The 17,792-nt window shown below is 37.4% G+C and overlaps 1 protein-coding gene across 13 annotated transcripts in view; it reads right to left on the minus strand.

The window, feature by feature from the left end:
- Nebl (nebulette) overlaps positions 1-17,792 on the minus strand; it is a 381,690-nt gene that overhangs the window by 63,381 nt on the left and 300,517 nt on the right. For 11 of the 13 annotated variants that reach the window (XM_063237899.1, XM_063237898.1, XM_063237897.1 and 8 more), the window contains 4 exons: positions 12,277-12,381; positions 10,473-10,580; positions 4,422-4,532; positions 1,021-1,131 (listed from right to left, as the gene is read on the minus strand). The exons of the other annotated variants lie outside the window; for them this stretch is intronic. In XM_063237899.1, the coding sequence (XP_063093969.1) occupies positions 1,021-1,131; positions 4,422-4,532; positions 10,473-10,580; positions 12,277-12,381 (435 nt within the window). The remainder of the gene's footprint in view (positions 1-1,020; positions 1,132-4,421; positions 4,533-10,472; positions 10,581-12,276; positions 12,382-17,792) is intronic. 13 annotated transcript variants of the gene reach the window in all.

The raw sequence follows: 17,792 nt of genomic DNA on the forward strand, positions 1-17,792 counted from the left end.
AAATTAACTAAACCAGTGTGTCACCATGAAAAGCCAAATCAGCACACTGCATTCTTCTGACCCCCAGCATAACGACTGGGTGGGTCAGTGGTGAACACAGAACACAGCTGATCTGAGCAGATGTTATCCTAGGACCCTCACTGGAACTCCATAAACCAGACATTCACTTCCAACTGGAATAACTGGCCATAGATAATGAATTATTCTTCTGTCCCCAGGAGTCATTTCATGGCAACAGCCACCCAAGAATGAGGTTCACAGGGAAGATAACAGAACTGCCAGATAAAGAAGAGGGATTCCCTTTGACACCAGAAGGAAACTGGATCTTGGACTTTTCTATCCTGTCGACTAACATATTCTTTTGTCACATAACCTAGTTCAAATTGGTTTCTATACCTAAGTAGGATGGCTGTCATCATTACCATCCTCCTCCTCCTCCTCCTCATCATCATCACTACAGTGTAACAGATGGAGAAGAAGCTTCAAGGTTTTGACCACTAAATTCAGCTAGAGTCTTCTCAAGGCATGTTGCCACTGTATGAGACCAGAACAATAGCCAAATACGAGGGGAACACTTCATTTCTTCTTATAAATGTCACAGAAAGTGAGAGGTGGCCACTTGCCTTTGATGAAAAGATTTACCTGAGCAGCTGGATGAGGACGGGGACACAGAAAGGGCTCGGGGCGGGATGGCATGAACCTTTCCACTGCCACCTCTGACAGATCACGAGAACATATCTTCCTAATCTTTTGCTTTTTACAGACTTGAAAGAGCAAGTCAAATCTCATAAAACTACTTTGGTATACTACATACATTTTCTCAAGAAAAAAAGGGAACAAAAGGTTATTTTTCTCATACTAGTGTAACAGAAGACTATTTAGTACTAGAACATAAGAATATAGTTGATTACTATCATCAACACCTACCAATTGTGGGATGTTTAGAAACTGCAGAATATTTTTTGGTAAGAAAATCAATGGAAAATGTGTACACGTAAGTTGTGACATAAACGTACTCACCTCACTGGCTATTTCAGATGCTCGTTTTGCTCTTTGAATATCAAGAACTTCTGAACTAACTTCCATTCCTCTCCCTTTTATTTCATTTTCCAAATCTTTTTTATATTCTTTCTATAAGATAAAGATACGACCATTCAAAGCTCACCAGAAATTAAGGTTTTTTTTTCTAGAGATCACAGATAGGAGAAGTTATGACTACGAAGGAAGACATTAAACTACTGAATATTCATGCTTATTTCCCACAGAAATTTCATTTTCTCCTGTGAGAGTGGCAACCAGTATTTTCAGTCTTTTCTCTTATGCTTTCTTCCAAAGCTTTGGAGACACCATGCATTTCTGAAAAAGCTATCTTTCCTCTATGTGGTAAGGAAAATCTTAAGATCTGCATGCTACTGTATATTTATAAAGTTTTTTAAATGTCCATTAAAAAGGAATTACCAAAAGAATATAGCTGGAAAGGAATGGAAAATTACACAATCAAAAGCATTATTGTGGCCAAAGATACTTCTTTAAGTTTCCATTTTATTCAAAGATTTATAAAACCAAATCATTTCCCACAGATTGATACTACATATTTTGAATTTCTCCTTTTATAGTATTATATTTCAAGTAGCTCCAAATGTCTGACGAATGCTTCTATAGAACTTGCTGTTCTCTGGTCATGAGTTGCTTGTTATCTCCCTTAAGTGCATTATAAAATAATTAGTCTCTTCTTCCCATTAAACTGTTTCATTTATGATCGTTTGCCAGATGAAAGATGAAATTCCATTTAATGATAAGAAGCTGGGTTCCAGTTAATTCTAGGGTACATTTCATGCTATTTCCCTTTTGCCTTCTGTAATTAAATTAGCCCATTCTCTTCTCAACTAAGAGCTTATGAGCATGGTCATGGTCTGCCCATGATCTTAGAAACAGCACTGAGGAAAATGATCTGGCAGCTAAGCTCTTTCCTTCACTTGGTCATATGACTCAGCCTTGATTTCCATGTGAAAAATGAAAATAAAAAATCTCTGTTCTACCAATCTCAAAGACCAGCAGAAGGAATCAAATGAGATTAAGCATAAAATGATTCGTGAACACCCCAAGTGGCAAGGTGAAGGTAAAAGCCATAAAGTAAGGAAAGTAATGTCTACTTACAGCGCAATGTTTACACTTAAAAAGAGAAGTTATAACTTAATTAAATCATTGGAAGTTAGACATTTCCATAATTCAAGATACTAAATCATAGCTCTTATGAACTAAATGTTCATGTCCGCTCATAAGTCATATGTTGAAGTCCTAACTCTCAATGTAATGGTATTCTGGGGTGAGAGGTGCCTTTGGGAGACGATCAGGTTTAGATGAGGCTTTGAGTGCAGCCCCCATGATGGAATTAATGGGTTTGTTGGAAGAGAACGAAGTTCTCCTTCTAAGAATGCAGCAAGAAGACAGCTGTCAAGCCAGGAAGAGAGACCTCACCAGGAACCAGTCTACCAGCACCTCAACCTGGAGACTGCAAATCTCTACAGCTATGAAAAATATCTGTTCTTAAGCTACCTAGTCTATAGTATTTTATTATAGCAGCCACTAACACACCAATACAATAATCCTATTCTGTGTACTATTCTGAATCAGTAAGTCTACGTTATTATCAACTTAATCCTGCTGATTTTGTTAAATGGAAAAATTCCTAGCATTATTATTCTTACATTACCTGTTTTCAATAATTAGTTGTATTTCTCCCCCTTATACAAGAGGAATGGAAGAAAAAGACAATGGCACGCATTAGTCATTTATGGATCTCAAAATAGTTCTTACATTGCCATTTGTGTCCCAATTATAAAGACACCCCTTCAAAAATTCATGAGAGCAATATATACTTTCTAAACAGAAGGCAGTAACAGTAAGAAATTGTCATTTGATTCAACTTCAACTTCAAAAATTTATTGAAACTAGAAATAAAAAAATAGAGTACCAAGAGTAATCACACAGAAATTACACGCCTGTTTCCAGGAAGCACCACTGGTTCAATGCACGGTACTCAGTGACGTGGTACCAGCCAGCGGGCGTCTGTTTATTAAATAAGTTCCCGCTGACATGCTTCTCCATAGAAATTAGGCTTTAATTTCTTTCACTGCTTGAAGACACTTCTTTCAGAAATCATTTCTTCAGTTCAAAAATTCACCTGAGGCGGAATTTCACTATCTTTTAAATACATGCTCTACTTGACATATAATTATTTTGTTATATTTATGCCATTATTATGATCCCAGTTACAATCAAGGAATGCTTTCTGTCCAAGCAGAGTTGAAAGAGCATGAGGTAGTTTTCAGCCACTGAAAAGAAACACACATTTAACAGGGATGGATCACACGCATTGATATTTTTAACAAGTTAGAAGACCTTAATGATCAGCAAATTCAGTACATTAGTTCTAAGCCAAAATGTATCTCTATGTTTGGGAAGAAAGATGAAATGAAAAATGAATACAAGTTCTTCAGTTCCATATGCTAGCTGCATAATTTTCCCAGCACAAGGTATTCTGCTGGAATACCACTGCTCCAGACTTTCTCTAGCTACCAAAGAAGCTAGTTCTAATATATATCTAAATTTGAAAGAATCAAGCATGCCCATCTATATACAAAATATATTTTTTAAAAAAACTAATTGTCTTATGGTAACCATTGTTGATAATCTTGTACTCTGTTTTTACATCATGTACTATGTCTATCCTTGGTTTTGACTGACAGCTTTGTTTTGCCATATTTGACTTTATTCTCTTCCAAAAAAAAAAGTAATAAGAACTAAGGAGTAATAAAACCCAAAATGTGTAAATTTTATTGTAAAAAAGAGAGGGAAAAAAAGTGCTCTAAAGGATACAACTGCAAGTGTGTTTAGGGGTGTTAAATAGCTGACCATATTAATGTTTTTGGTTGGATCATTGAACACAACTGTTTGCAGTCTCACTGTTTGAATGTCCACTTTGTATGCTTTGAAACTGTGACTTGAGCAACTATCTCTAAGATGATAATGTGTCATCTATTAACTGGTGATTTCTTACTGTTTTTTTTTTAATGTAGTTCTGTATTACTTGTACACTTACACCGCTTTGTTTTGTTTTTTTCTCTTTTTCCTTTTAAATAAAATTTTAAAAAAACTAATTATCATGACATTATAAAACTCAGTGCTTTTAGAGCTTCTGAGCTATAATCAGAAGACAAAATCATAACATTTTTCAAGTTTTTCCAGAAAGCTAGGTAAATTTTTCCTTAATTTTAAATAGATGTGTCCACACACACTTGAAAGGGTAATGTTAAAAATCTCAAACACTCAATTAGTAGACAATTTTTCAGTAAATATTTCCTAAGTTATTTCATTAGATTTCTTTTTTTGATATTTAACAGAAAATAGCAAGCGCCTACCTCCCTCAGAAGGTTGGTGATGTACTTTACATGTAAAAATTCAGGAGTCTTGTCTAAATCCAGTGAGGACCTTCCTTTAATCTCCTTCTCAAAATCCTCTTTGTAAACTCTCTGTAAAATGAGATCATATCATTTTAAAAAGCAGGAAATTCTAGCAACTACTGAAAGCATATCTTCCGGGGGCTGGAGGTTTAGCTCAGCGGCATAAGCGCCTGCCTTGCAAGCAGGCAGTCGTGAGTTCGATCCCCAGTACCGATAAAAAGGAAAAAGACAAAAAAAAAAAAAAAAAAAAGAAAGCATATCTTCCCCAAAGAGTTAAAGACATCACATTTCAGTATTTCATGCATACTCAAGTTCACAGCAGCTAATAATAGCTGGATCTTGGAAGCAGTGTGTATGTCCATCATCAGAAGAATGGACAATGAAAAATGTAGTATTTATATGCAATGGAGTGCTACTCTACCATAAAGAAGGTTAAGCTCGAATCTCCTGTAGGAAAATGGATGCACCTTGAGAGCATAATGTTAAGTGAAACAAATCAGACACAAAGAGTAAGACTGTAGGTTTCACTTATATGAGAAACCCAAGTTATAAGTAAAGAGAAAAACAAAAGATAGATAATAGGAAGTAGAGAAGTAGATCTTTCTCAAAAGAGAAGGAGATAAAGAGATGGGGGAAGGGAATGAAAAAAGGAATCAGATGTGTTTTGGGCATGTTCCAACTTCACACAAGGAACAGAAATATTATGTACTGCAGACAGGTACTAATAAAAATTTAGAAATTAAAACAAAGACATGACAGCAAGAATTCTTAGAACAAATCAATGTTTTGTTATATAATTCTACCATCTCAGACTCTTATACACAGGAAAATAATTCCAACTTTATCCTAAATTTCAAGATTCTACCAAATAGAAGCAGAAACATCAAGGATCGTCCCATCCCTCTGATAAACCATTCTGCATGCAGGGGCTCAGCACCCTCCTATCTGGTTCACATCACCCCACTCTAGGGCAGGACCAGAAAGCATGGCTACTTGATGGGATAATCTGATTGGTTCACTCCAAAGGAAGTTTCTCCCGTGCCCTGGAAGAAACTCTGTGGTGCTGAGATCCACTTAAACCAAAGTAGCACTCACAGTCACAGCACCTTCATCCTTCTCATCCTCCATCTTTTGTGAATTCAGTAAATAGCATTTCAAAAATGCAAATGGGGAAGGAGGAGGAATTTTTTTTTGGGGGGGTACCAGGGATCAAACTCATGACCTAGTGCTTACAAGGCAGGCACTTACGCCACTCAGCTAAATCCTCGGCTCAGGAGGAGTAATTTTTAATAATTGTGGCATTGAGCATTTCTCTACCATTTAAGCAATTCAACATGAATCAGGTTACGCTTTAAGGAAGATTTCATTTTGAACCTGGTAAATCATTCTCTCCCCACGCCCACCTCTTGGTACTGGGGTTTGAACCCAGGGCCTTGGCACCTTCTCCCCGAGCTACATCCCCAGCCCTTTTCATTCTTTATTCTCAGACAGCTTCACTAAGTTGTTCAGGCAACACTCAACCTTGTGATGTTCCTGCTTCAGCCTGCTAGAGTTCTGGAATTAGAGGCACGTGCCACCACATTTGGCTTGGATAAATCCTTCTTTAGGTAAGAGTTCACCACCAGAAATTAAAAATTAAAAGACTGTGAAAATGCCTGCCCTTTATCTGCCCTGACACCCTTTGACTAAGATTCTCAAAATTCTAGCACTGGAGCTATGACTTTGAAAATCATGTTTTATAACAGCTTTTACAATAGTATCCAAAAACATGAAATACCTAGGAATCAATCTAACAAAGGAGGTAGAAGACCTCTACATTGAAAACTATAGTACTCTGAAAAAGGAGATGGGAGAGGATATTAAAAAAGAGATATTCCATGCTCTTGAGTAGGAAGAACCAATAGAGTGAAAATGCCCATACGTCCAAAACTGTTATACAGATTCAATGCAATCCCAATTGAAATTCCAATAGCATATCTCACAGAAATAGAGAAAAAAATCTAAAATTCATCTGGAACCAGAAGAGACCTAGAATAGCAATGACACTCCTGACCAACAAAGACAAGGCATGGGCCATCATAATTCCTGACTTAAATTTATACTATAAACCTACTGTGATAAAAACAGTGTGGTACTGGAAAAAAAAAAAAAACCTGACCTAAAAATCAATGGAACAGATTAGAAGATAGGCAGAAACAACTCCAGACACCCTGAGCAATCTTATCTTTAACAAAGGGGCCAGACACATTCATTAGGTGAAGGAAAGGTAGCCTCTTTAATAAATGGTGCTAGAAAAACCGGCTCTACACATGCCCAAGATTAAAACTGGACCCTTATCTTTCACCATGTACTAAACTAAAATCAGAAGGGGTCAAAGATCTTAATATTAAAGCAGAAACATGAAGTCTTCTGGAAGACAGAGTAGGTAAACCTCTTGAAGACACTGGTATAGGCAAAGACTTTATGAACAAAATCTTGATTGCAAAGGAACTATCACAAAAAATCAATAACTGGAATCTCACCATACTGAAAAGCTTTTGCATAGCAAGAGAAACCACCAACAGAGTGAAGAGACAGCCCACAACATGGGAGAAAATTTTTGCTAGCTGTTCCTCAGACAAAGGATTACTATCAAGAACATATAAAGAATGCAAAAAATCCCAGATTTAAAGACCCAATCCAAAAATGGGCATCTGAGATGAATACATACTTACCAGATAAAAAAATACAAACAACAAATAAATACATGAAAAAATGTTCAACATCAGTGGTCATTCGAGACATAAATTAAAACAACATTGAGATTCCACCTCACCCCAGAAAGAATGGCTACTGTCAAGAAATCAATCAATAACAAATGTTGGAGGGGCTGTGGGGAAAAAGGAATCCTTGTCCACTGCTGGTGGGAGTGCAGACTGGTACAACCACTGTGGAAATCAGTGTGGAGATTCCTCAAAAAACTAAGACTAGAAGTCCCATTCAACCCAGCTATTTCTCTGTGGGTATCTTCCCAGAAAAATTAAAAACATTATACCACAGTGATTTATGTTCACCCATGTTTATAACAGCATAGTTTGTAATAGCCAGATCTTGGAAACAACCTAAATGCCCATCGACTGAAGAATGAATAAAAAAGATGTGGTATTTTTATACAATGGGGTACTATTCAGCTATAATGAAGGATAAAATGGATACCTTTGTAGTTAAATGGATACATCTGGAGAACATACTCATTAGTGAGATACGACACACATGTGTAAACATCGTATTGTTTCATTAGTGTGAGAAACTGAAAGAAAAAACATATATATATATGTGTATGTATATGTGTACCAAAAAATAGTTAAGGCAGTTATGCTACTGATTTCTCTGAGTTCACTGAAGAGAAAGATTTGTGCTGGTCTTGCTCAGATAACTGAATGCAGCTGTCTTGTGCTCTGGGTGAATGATTTGGGGATGGCAATGTACAATGTATGCATCATTGTTGCCCCTTGATTGACATGTTTTGAAATTTTGTTGTAGTTTTTTTCTTTTCTTGTTTTTTTTTAAAATTTTACCCTTGAAAAAATGGATTTAAAAAAAGAAAATCATGTTTTATGACTGAAAACACAGTTTCTATAAATTATAAAAATATCCACTTATGCAAAGTATTTACTAAGCAAGGACCAGATTACTTAGTCAAATATTTTATTCAGATTATATCATAAAAAACAAATTCTAAATGAGAATGTTATTCTCACAAAGGGAGAAGTTATCTATGTTTATTATGTATTTATTACAGAGAAAGCAATTGTATGAATAAAGAAATTCTCCAAACCATGAGAGAGAATAAAATAAGTATGTCACCTCCTCTCTGAGCATCTCTGTACATCTACAATGAGCATCTTGTAAATTTAATTATGGAGTTGCTCTAGGAGGCTTCAAAATTAAAGAACTATAGATATCCCAAAAACAAAAGTGAAAAACTTTCTCTTTTTTAAAATTTGGATCTAATCAAGATAGTATGGTTATAAGGCTGAATTCAGGGCATTTCCAGGCTAAGGGGACTCTATAAAGTGAAATATAAATATATGTGTTTGTGCATTTATTTATGTATATTTGCTATTTCACTTCAAAAAGCACTTAATGCTGAACAACATTACTGAAGTAAGTCATTAAGAAAAGTTACAGCGACTGGAACCAGCCAGCGAGAGCCTGAAGAAAAAGGAAAATATCCTCAAACTTCTGACTAGAAGAGCTACATCTGTGTGAGGGAAGATGAGAAACTTTTCAAGGTCAGATACAGGAATTTCTTCTAGGAAAGAAACACGATGATGAAACCTACGCCCGGCGTTAGAAGAAAGTGTGAGGCAGTGTGAAAGGCTTTGCCCGAGTCTGAATACTCAGCTTCACAGGAAGGCTGCACAAGCATGCGGAGATGCACCTGTCTAGGGAATGAAACCCTGCAGTGACAGCTGACTCTCCTGGCCCTTCACTGGTCCTATATTTAAAGCCTTTCTACGGCAAACTTTTTAAAGAGTTCTGGATACTTTCTTTCTCAGGTCTTCAGAGGATAAATGTGGTCCAAAGATATTTTCTACTGCAAGAATTCGCTCTCCTCCAGCCCCACCAAGCAAAGGGATAAAGGAGGAACTAAAAGAATCTAATACTTGGGGCTATAATGAAAGGGAAAACAGGTCTCACTCGACAGGACCGAAAGAATCAACTGGGTGAAGAAAAGACAGCAACTATGGTAAGAGATGTAGAGCTAAAATCCAACACCATAAATTACTATCATTTCCAATTCACAAATACGGCATCATAATGTGATAACCATGAACTGTAAGGTCCAGGATTTGTGGGTGGCGGCAGAGTTAACTTCTTAAGAGTATGGAAATCAGGGGCCATGGGGCAAGAACGATAAAAGGGTCCTCAGCACAAATGAGGACTACACACCAACAAAGGGAAGAGGGAAACCGAGATGGAAGCTGCCTGGGACCATGTGGAGGTGCTGTCTCCCTCCTGACACACCTCAGGAGTATCTGAAGATGAACTATAACATCTCCACAACTAGCAAATGCTGACAAAATTCCCACGCAAGGTTTTGTCCAGATATCATCATTTCCTCAGGTTTTGATGTTATTACTGGAAAAAAGGCCTGACCACTGAACACAACTAGTTGATACACATATTTAACATATTTCTGCCCTTTGGAAGTAATGACTCAGTTGTTTCCATAGAATTTGGATATTGGCTACTGACAAAACCTTCTACCTGTATGTCCGGTTTCCACAACAGAAGAGAAGAAATCTCACTGGGACAAAGAAAACCCAGTGCGAGTAATAACTTGATGTGACTCAGCTGTATCTTAGGTTAGGAACAAAGTAAGTAGGAAAATAATTCAAGTATTCACTAAAAAAGAAAAAGAAATAAGTTCGTAGCAAAAAAGGAATTGTAGATGAGTCTGACTCCATCCTAAAGCACTGGAATTTACTAGATATATAATTGTATTTGACAGGATTAATTCCAGTGGATATATTACAAACCCAGAAATAATACCTTCTGAGTGTCATTACTTTGAGGATTAAATGAGAAGACATAAAGCTCTGAGTATATTACCCAGCATAGAATAAGAACTTAATAAATATTGGTTCTACTTTATTGCGAAGGGAAAAAGGAAAAGCAACCAGCCTTTCAATGTTTTTTAACATTTAGTTATTCACCATAGTTTTACAGCAGTAAAATCTGAAAATGTCAGTTCTATAGTCACAGAATCATGATAAGAGCTTTAAGAGCTTATCTGGCTTGGTAATTGTATTTACCAAATGAGAAAAACTAAAGCCAACATCAAAGCCCTGGACAAGACTCCGGCCAGTGGGCACCAGGCCTAGAATGTAGGTTCCAAAATCTGTGCAGAGCTGTGCTCCTGCTGCTAGGCCCATTACACATTCTCAGCCACCTTCCAGTCCTTTTCAAATGGCAAAACATCCCATAAACACTAAACAACTAATAACAAGACCAGAGACCTACCTCACTCTGCATCTTTTGAGCTTCCTTGGAAGCTTGATATGACGGAGTCTCAACAAATTCAAGCATTGACTTTCCCTTATTCTTCTCATATTCTTCTTTATATTTAACCTTGGTAGAAAAAAGTAAGAAAAGAATATAAAAATGAGGATGGGGGTAGCTCAGTGGTAGAGGGTGTGCTTAGCATGTGTGACAGCCTGGGTTCAATGTCCACACCAAAAGAGAAAATGAAAAGAAAGAAAACTATATTTAAAAAAATCAAAAGCCCTATACAGATCAAAGTAAAATAAGTGTCCAAAATTAGTCGTACTGCTTTCTAAAACCAAGTTATTCAAGCTATTTAGGATCATCACTAAATTCCCTAAGAATAATGCCATGTAAAGGAGGTAAATGGGTAATATATAAAAAATTTTGAGGAATAAAAGTAACTTAGAACTACTAAATAACATAATTGCATAAGAGACTAAAGTCTCATCAAATAATATAGTGCATATACATTTATATGATATGTAAGCACACAGCAGGTATTTGACAAGATATACATGGAGGGAGGGTTGGAAAGGGAGACTGAGGAATCCTATTAAGAAACTACAGGTTTGATCTTCTATCTTTTTTTCAAAAGAACTGCTACGTTTTTCTACAAGGCACTGAATAAAACAAACTTTTATGTGATTTCTTTTCTTTCTCCTATTCATTACTTAATAATATCATATTGTGAATTAGTATTACAATTATCACCAGTCCTCATCTTATCTTAGTTTATAAAATGAGTGAAATTTTCTATATAAAAATAAGAAATGTTAGCCATACAATACAAAATAGTGGTTGACTTTTTTGTCAATATACCGTTTAAAATTAAATTAAGTAATTGTGATCAGAATTTACTTTATACAGAAATACATTTTCATTAAAATTCTTAGGTATAACAACTTTGTGAAACTATTCTTCAAGTTTTATAATAATAAGGATATTGATAATTTAAACAGGGAAAATTTTCAATATTTAGAACTTTATGATGACAGGAAATATAAATAACTTTTAAATATCCATTAGTAGACATTTTTATTGCAGAAAAGTATGACAGAATGACCATCAAAAGTGTTGAAGCTAACAGCATACTATTTTAAAGTTTGGTGAAAGAAAAAATGAAATGAAAATAACCAAAAAGATTAAAATGTATATTTTAAACATTAAAGAGGAGCTAGTTTGCATATTTTTAAAATAAATGAAGGTAGGCATATAATGTTTCACAGAATACATTTTAGAGAATCATGCAAATTTTTGTCTTAAATGCTTAGATGCTAGATATGGCACCTTCAGCAAGCTAAACTCAGAATTAAAACATGGCTATCAGCTTTAAAGTGTCATAAGAAGAATTCTTTAAAAGCCTTTTCTAAGGTACGTAAGATTTCATAGTTGCAAAACACATTAATTTAGAGTATACTAGCAAGATTGTTTTCCTTTTTCAATCACATTTGTGAGCTGAGAAATTATAATAATAAACATTGCACCTGGAAAATTTGGGGGCTCAGAATAACAAGTCATGTAAATACTGAGCTTCGACCACAGTTTAACTCCTGCATTAGAAGTTCTTGATTATGTGGAGTAACTGCTACTTTATGGAATGCCTTTGTATGGACACACAGGTCAGGCTTTTCTGATCCTATAAATAGGAAACGGTGCCTGAGATTTCCCGAGGCAACATTTATGTTGCCTGGCGGTGTTCTTTTCACGACTGTACCTCATCAGTTGAGGGGCACAGTGGTGGCGAGCAGTAGCGGGTGTCACAATGGTGACGGGCACTTACCTGGCTCTGAAGTGTGGAAACGCCTCTATGGTGCAGGTGTTCCGAGGCATCGGCATCAAAATGGTACGTGCCTTTGTTTTCCTCAAACAGCTTTTTATATTCTCGCTAAAACACAGAACATGGAAACAACTTTAGGGTAGAAGAGACTGATTAGAGCCATTAATGCTTATGAAAGCAAACAAAAACGCAAGCCACCACAGGGGACAGTGCCAGTACCAAGTCTCCATCGGTGATCAGCGGGCACACAGGGGATTCCTCACACTGAGATAAACAGGCAGCACAAGACTGGGCAGCTGGCAGGGCGGCCAGCACAGGGAGCACTCCGGGGACAGTTAGCTGTGAACACAGCATTAGGCACATTTACAGCACCGAGCAGCGGCAATGCAGGAGCTGGTGACAGAAGGTGGCTTGGCAATGAGAGGCCAAAGGGCAGAAAGAAGGAAAGAAAGAAAACAAAAAGAAGGAAGCCTGGAGATAAGGAAGGAAAAAAGCTATCTATGGTGGCTCAGCCTCGAGGACTGAAAGTCACAAGGAAAACAAGACAGTGAAAAATGAGTCCGCTGAAGGTCCTAATTCCAAAGGGTAAGAAGTATCTGGAAAAGAAACCGAGGAATCTGGGCGCAGTTGTTTTGATTTTTAAAATGAAGAATTTGGGGGTTTTGGGGGGTCTAAATTAGGCTACCATTTAGACTCAAGTAAAAAGGTTACTTAAGAAGCGGCCGGATGGACAGGGCATCCAGTCTGTCAGCGGCAGTACTTGAGACGCAACAGGCAGCACTAAGGCCAAACTGCTTGGGACTGCTGTCCCTGGAGGGTGGACACTTGGTTATTTTGCCCTGTTTGGAAAATGCTTAGAAACAAATAGCAGCTGTCAGGCACACAAGGCTACAGAGACGGAAGAAGCTAATGTGGATTGCTCATTGGCAGTGGGTTCGGTTTGTGGAGGGAGAGAAATGATACTTCAGAGCCTCTTAAGAGAGGCTCTGAAGATGGGCGAGAGAAAGGGAAGACAGCCTGGCACCAGGGACGGACAGACAGGACACCCAGGTCACCTGCAGCTCGACAGCTGCTGCTCCTTGGGGGACAAAGCAATGGGCCACCAAGGCAACTAGGAAGCCAAGACTCCGGTCCCCAAACCCTAGCCAAAATAAAATGAGGGAGAAAAGCACCAAAGGAATACCGTTCACAGAGCACCTCTTGACCAAAGACAACAACTTTTAAATATTGGCTTTTCTACTAACTTAAGAAAGAAAAAGAAAGCCAGGTGCAGTGCCACATGCCTGTAACCCCAGCAGGCAGGAGGCTGAGGCAGGAGGAGTGCCATGAGCTTGAGCCCGCCTGGCTACTGAGTGAGTTCAAGGTCAACCTGTACTATGTAGTGTGACCCTGTCTCAAAACAATAAATAAAGAAATTTTTTTAAAAAAACCTTGAAAAACAATGATGTACCTAATATACTTTATAATTGGATAGGTTATTTTATAATATATTTATATTATAATCATGACTTGAAAGTAGTAAGTTAAAACACGCTATTGTTTAAAATTGGAATTAAACATAGCTAGGGTATTATATTTGGACTAACGGAGAGAACTAAGAAAGGGTGGCTAAATATTGTTCCCAACGCAATAAGCTATTTCAGCTATGAAGAAATTCAGAAAATCCTGTTTTAGAAAACAAAAACAAAACCTACTTGAGCTAAAATCTGTGAAAGAAATTTCCAGTACATGATTCTGTACTTCTGTATATATAATAGTCTCTGTTGCCTCCTAGTGGAAGCCACACAGAGTAACACAATATATATTGTTTAAATTTATGTACAGTTTTAAGAAAACTGAAAACTTTTGAGAACTCCATTTTTCAGGGGAAAATATTTCCTTAAAATGTAATGAGTACCGCTGTCCAAATGTATAAGGCACTAATTTTACCTACACATGGTAAAATAAAAAATATTCCAATGTACACCAAAGACCTCTATCTAGAAGTTTAAAAACCCAGCTATTTATAACAAACTGACAAATAATCTTAGCCGAAGTATTTACTGACAAATCTCTCATTCAATCTTCTACTAAAATTAAGTTGTCCTTATAAATCAAGAAAATTTCAATCTCTTTACATTAAAATTTAAAAGATGACTAGCTTCTAATGCAGGATAAATTTGAGCCAATGTATTATGGTACAATTTTAACAAGCAGGTGCTATGGAGTAATGCATTTTTTTCACTCAAACTTTCTGACATGTAAAATAATCATCCAGCCACAATTTTTCAGTGGGAAGAACAAATATCTATGATCTAAGCAAAAACACTCCCTGAATAAAGATTTTTATCGGCACAAATGATGTAAAAGAGGTGAAACAAGCCACTCACAGTGGCACGTGCCCGTAACCTCGGCCCTCTCAGAGGCTGAAGTGGGAGGATCGCAAGTTGAAGCCCAGCCTGGAAAACTCAGCAACTTAGAGAAAACTGTCTCAAACGGAAGAAAGACGGGCGGAGAGCCACCCCATCTTCAGCAGAGGGGCCAAACGTATTCACTGGAAGAAAGGCAGCCTCTTTAATAAGTGGTGCTGGAAAAACTGGCTGTCCACACACCGAAGACTAAAACTACACCCATGCCTATCGTCAGGTACTAAACTCAAGTCAAAATGGATCAAAGATCTATATATTAAAACACAGACACTAAATCTTGTGGAAGACAAAGTAGGTAGAAATCTTGAAGACATAGGAGTAGGCAGAGTTCAAGAACAAAAATCAAACTGCACAGGAAATACTTCCCAGAATCAACACCTGGGATTCTCATCTTATTAAAAAGTTTTTGCATGTCAAAAGAAATCTCCAACAGATCAAAAAGAAAACCCCAAAATTGGGAAAATATCTTAGCCAACTGTCCCTCAGACAAAGGACTTCTATCTAGAACATATAAAGAATTTTTTTAAAAATCAGGCCCCCAAACTTCAAAAAGCCAGTCCAAAAATGGGCAACTGAGATAAATGTAACCTTCTCAGGTGAAGAAATACAAATGTCAAATAAATATGAAAAAATGCTCAGCATCATTGGCCATTTAAGAAATGCAAATTAAAAGGACACTGAGATTCCATCTCACTCAGAAAGAACTGCCAAGATCAAGAAATCAACCAATAACAAATGCTGGAGCAGCTATGGGGAAAAGGAATCCTTCTCCACTGTTGGTGGGAGTGTAGGCTGGTGCAACCACCTACATGTCAGTATAGAGATTCCTCAAAAAGCTAGGATTAGAGGTTCCATTTGACCCAGCTATCCCATTTCTGTGCATTTTCCCAGAAAAAATGAACACATCATACCACAGTAATATATGTGCACCCATGTTCATAGCAGCACAATTTGTAATAGCCAGATCTTGGAAACAACCTACATGCCCATCAACTGAAGAACGGATATAAAAGATGTGGTATTTTTATATAATGGAGTACTACTCAGCTATAAAATGATCACATTGAGATTTTTATAGGTAAATGGATGTAACTTGAGATCATACTCATAAGTGAAATAAATCAAACTCACATGTGTAAATACCATATTGTCTTCCTAGTGTGAGAAACTGAAAGAGCAAATATGACCAAAAATCTACAATAGATATTGCGTAAAGTTAAGAAGCTGCTCAAAGGGGAAAAGCAAGTGGGATAGAGGAAAGGAGGAAAGGAGGAAAGGCGGAAGGGGAAAAGAAAAAGACATGGATTTGTATTTATATATATAAGATAGCCAACATGATTATACTACTAGTTATAACAGTTCTTGGAAAAGAACAGTTAATATTTATATGATTAGATCAATTTTACATGTCTATATTTGGTAATCTAAGTAACCTTTTTGACGATAACAATATCAATATTACAACCATTGTTAAATTCCTATCATCCTGTTTTGAAAAACCTATAATGTCATTGTTTGGGGTTTGTTGTTGCTGTTTGTTTGTCTCTTTTGCTTTTTGTTTTTCTTTTCTGTGTTTTTTTTTCTCTCTTAATTAAAAAGAAAAGATGGGCTGAGAATAGATCAGTAAAAAAGCTCTGGGTTCAATCCCAGTACCCCCCAAAAAAGTTGCACATATGATTTTGATGCTTTTTATTCATTGAAGAGATGCTGAAAACAGTTTATGCTAAACTGTAATTTTTTCATTATTATTACAAAATAGAAGTCAACATTCTTGAAAAGAAACAGCCTGTTAGGGGTACTAGACTATGGACATGAAATGTATCCCAAAGGTTCGTGTGTGGCAAGCTTGGTTCCCAAAGCAGCAAAGCTTAAGGATGAGACTCTGGGAGGTGACTGGACTCTGACCTTCCTGATAAATTAATGCACTATGGGCATTAATGATATGATGGGCTGGGGAAGGGAATGGAAACACGGGACCCAGAACCTGCTGGAAGGGGTGTGTCCTAGGGATAGGGCCTTGCAGACCACGTCTTCCTCTGGCCCTTTCCTCCTCCCCCTCCGTCTCTCTCTCTTCTCCTTTTCCTTCTCTTCCTCCTCCTCCTTCCTCTTCTCTATCTCTGTGTCTCTGTCTGTCTGTCTGTCTCTCTCTCTCTCTGTTTCACTCTCTCCTTCCTACTGTCACAGAGGTGGGCAACTTCTGCCACCAACCCCTTCCACCATGATGCTCTCTCTTCCATCCCCAGAAACGGCACTAGGTGACCTGGTGCAAAATCCTCAGCCAAAACAACTCTCTCCTTCTTTTAAGTTATTTGTTTCAGGTATTTTTGTTACGTGGGCATACATTGTACCAGATATCGGCATGGCATCTTTATTGGCTCACGTACACTTCAATCTCCACGTTCCTAGGTAATTTAACCTGAATCTGGATGAGGAACCAGCAACAGCAGATGTCACTGCAATGACCAAAAGTGACTGTGAAGAAAGCAGAGGTTTCAGAGAAAGGGAACAGATGGAATCATACGTGTGCCTCAGTCATGGGGAAAGCCACGGAACTGGAACAGGGACACTCAAGGGGTCATGGGATGTGGACAGAAAAGTAGGCATGGCACGGGCAGGGCAGGACAGTGCGACTTCAGTGTTAGGAACCAAGTGCGAATTCTGAGCCTCTCAAAGCACCTCCATCTCTCATTTTGTGCTCCACACTGGAAAGAATGACATTGTTTTTCACACAATATCAGCAATTTGTGTGGGGGCTGAATTAAAATTCTGGGAGTTTGAATGACTTATATGCATTACACACTTTAAGAAGGATGACAAAAGGGCAAAAGAAAGAAGGGAAAAGTCACAGATAGATAATTATGTTACTAATCTCTGTTAGTTCATCAAAAAGTATGGTTTGTGCTTTCGTTGTTTCATCAGTTTTTCATGCTTATATCTTGTCATCTGAACAATTACCTTGAAGATAACAACGTGCAATATGTTAACCACTGCTAATCTCCTATTATTTTGTTTTGAAATTCATAGCTTTTTAAAAAAATGTTTCCAGTTTAAAGAAGAAGTAGAAGGAGGAGAAGGGGTGGTGAAGGATGACAGGAGTGGTGAAGTGGAAGA

This window comes from Cavia porcellus, unplaced genomic scaffold (genome assembly GCF_034190915.1).
Source record: "Cavia porcellus strain 051 isolate PalLab524CR breed Dunkin Hartley unplaced genomic scaffold, mCavPor4.1 scaffold_27, whole genome shotgun sequence".
Classification (NCBI taxonomy): Eukaryota; Metazoa; Chordata; class Mammalia; order Rodentia; family Caviidae; genus Cavia; species Cavia porcellus.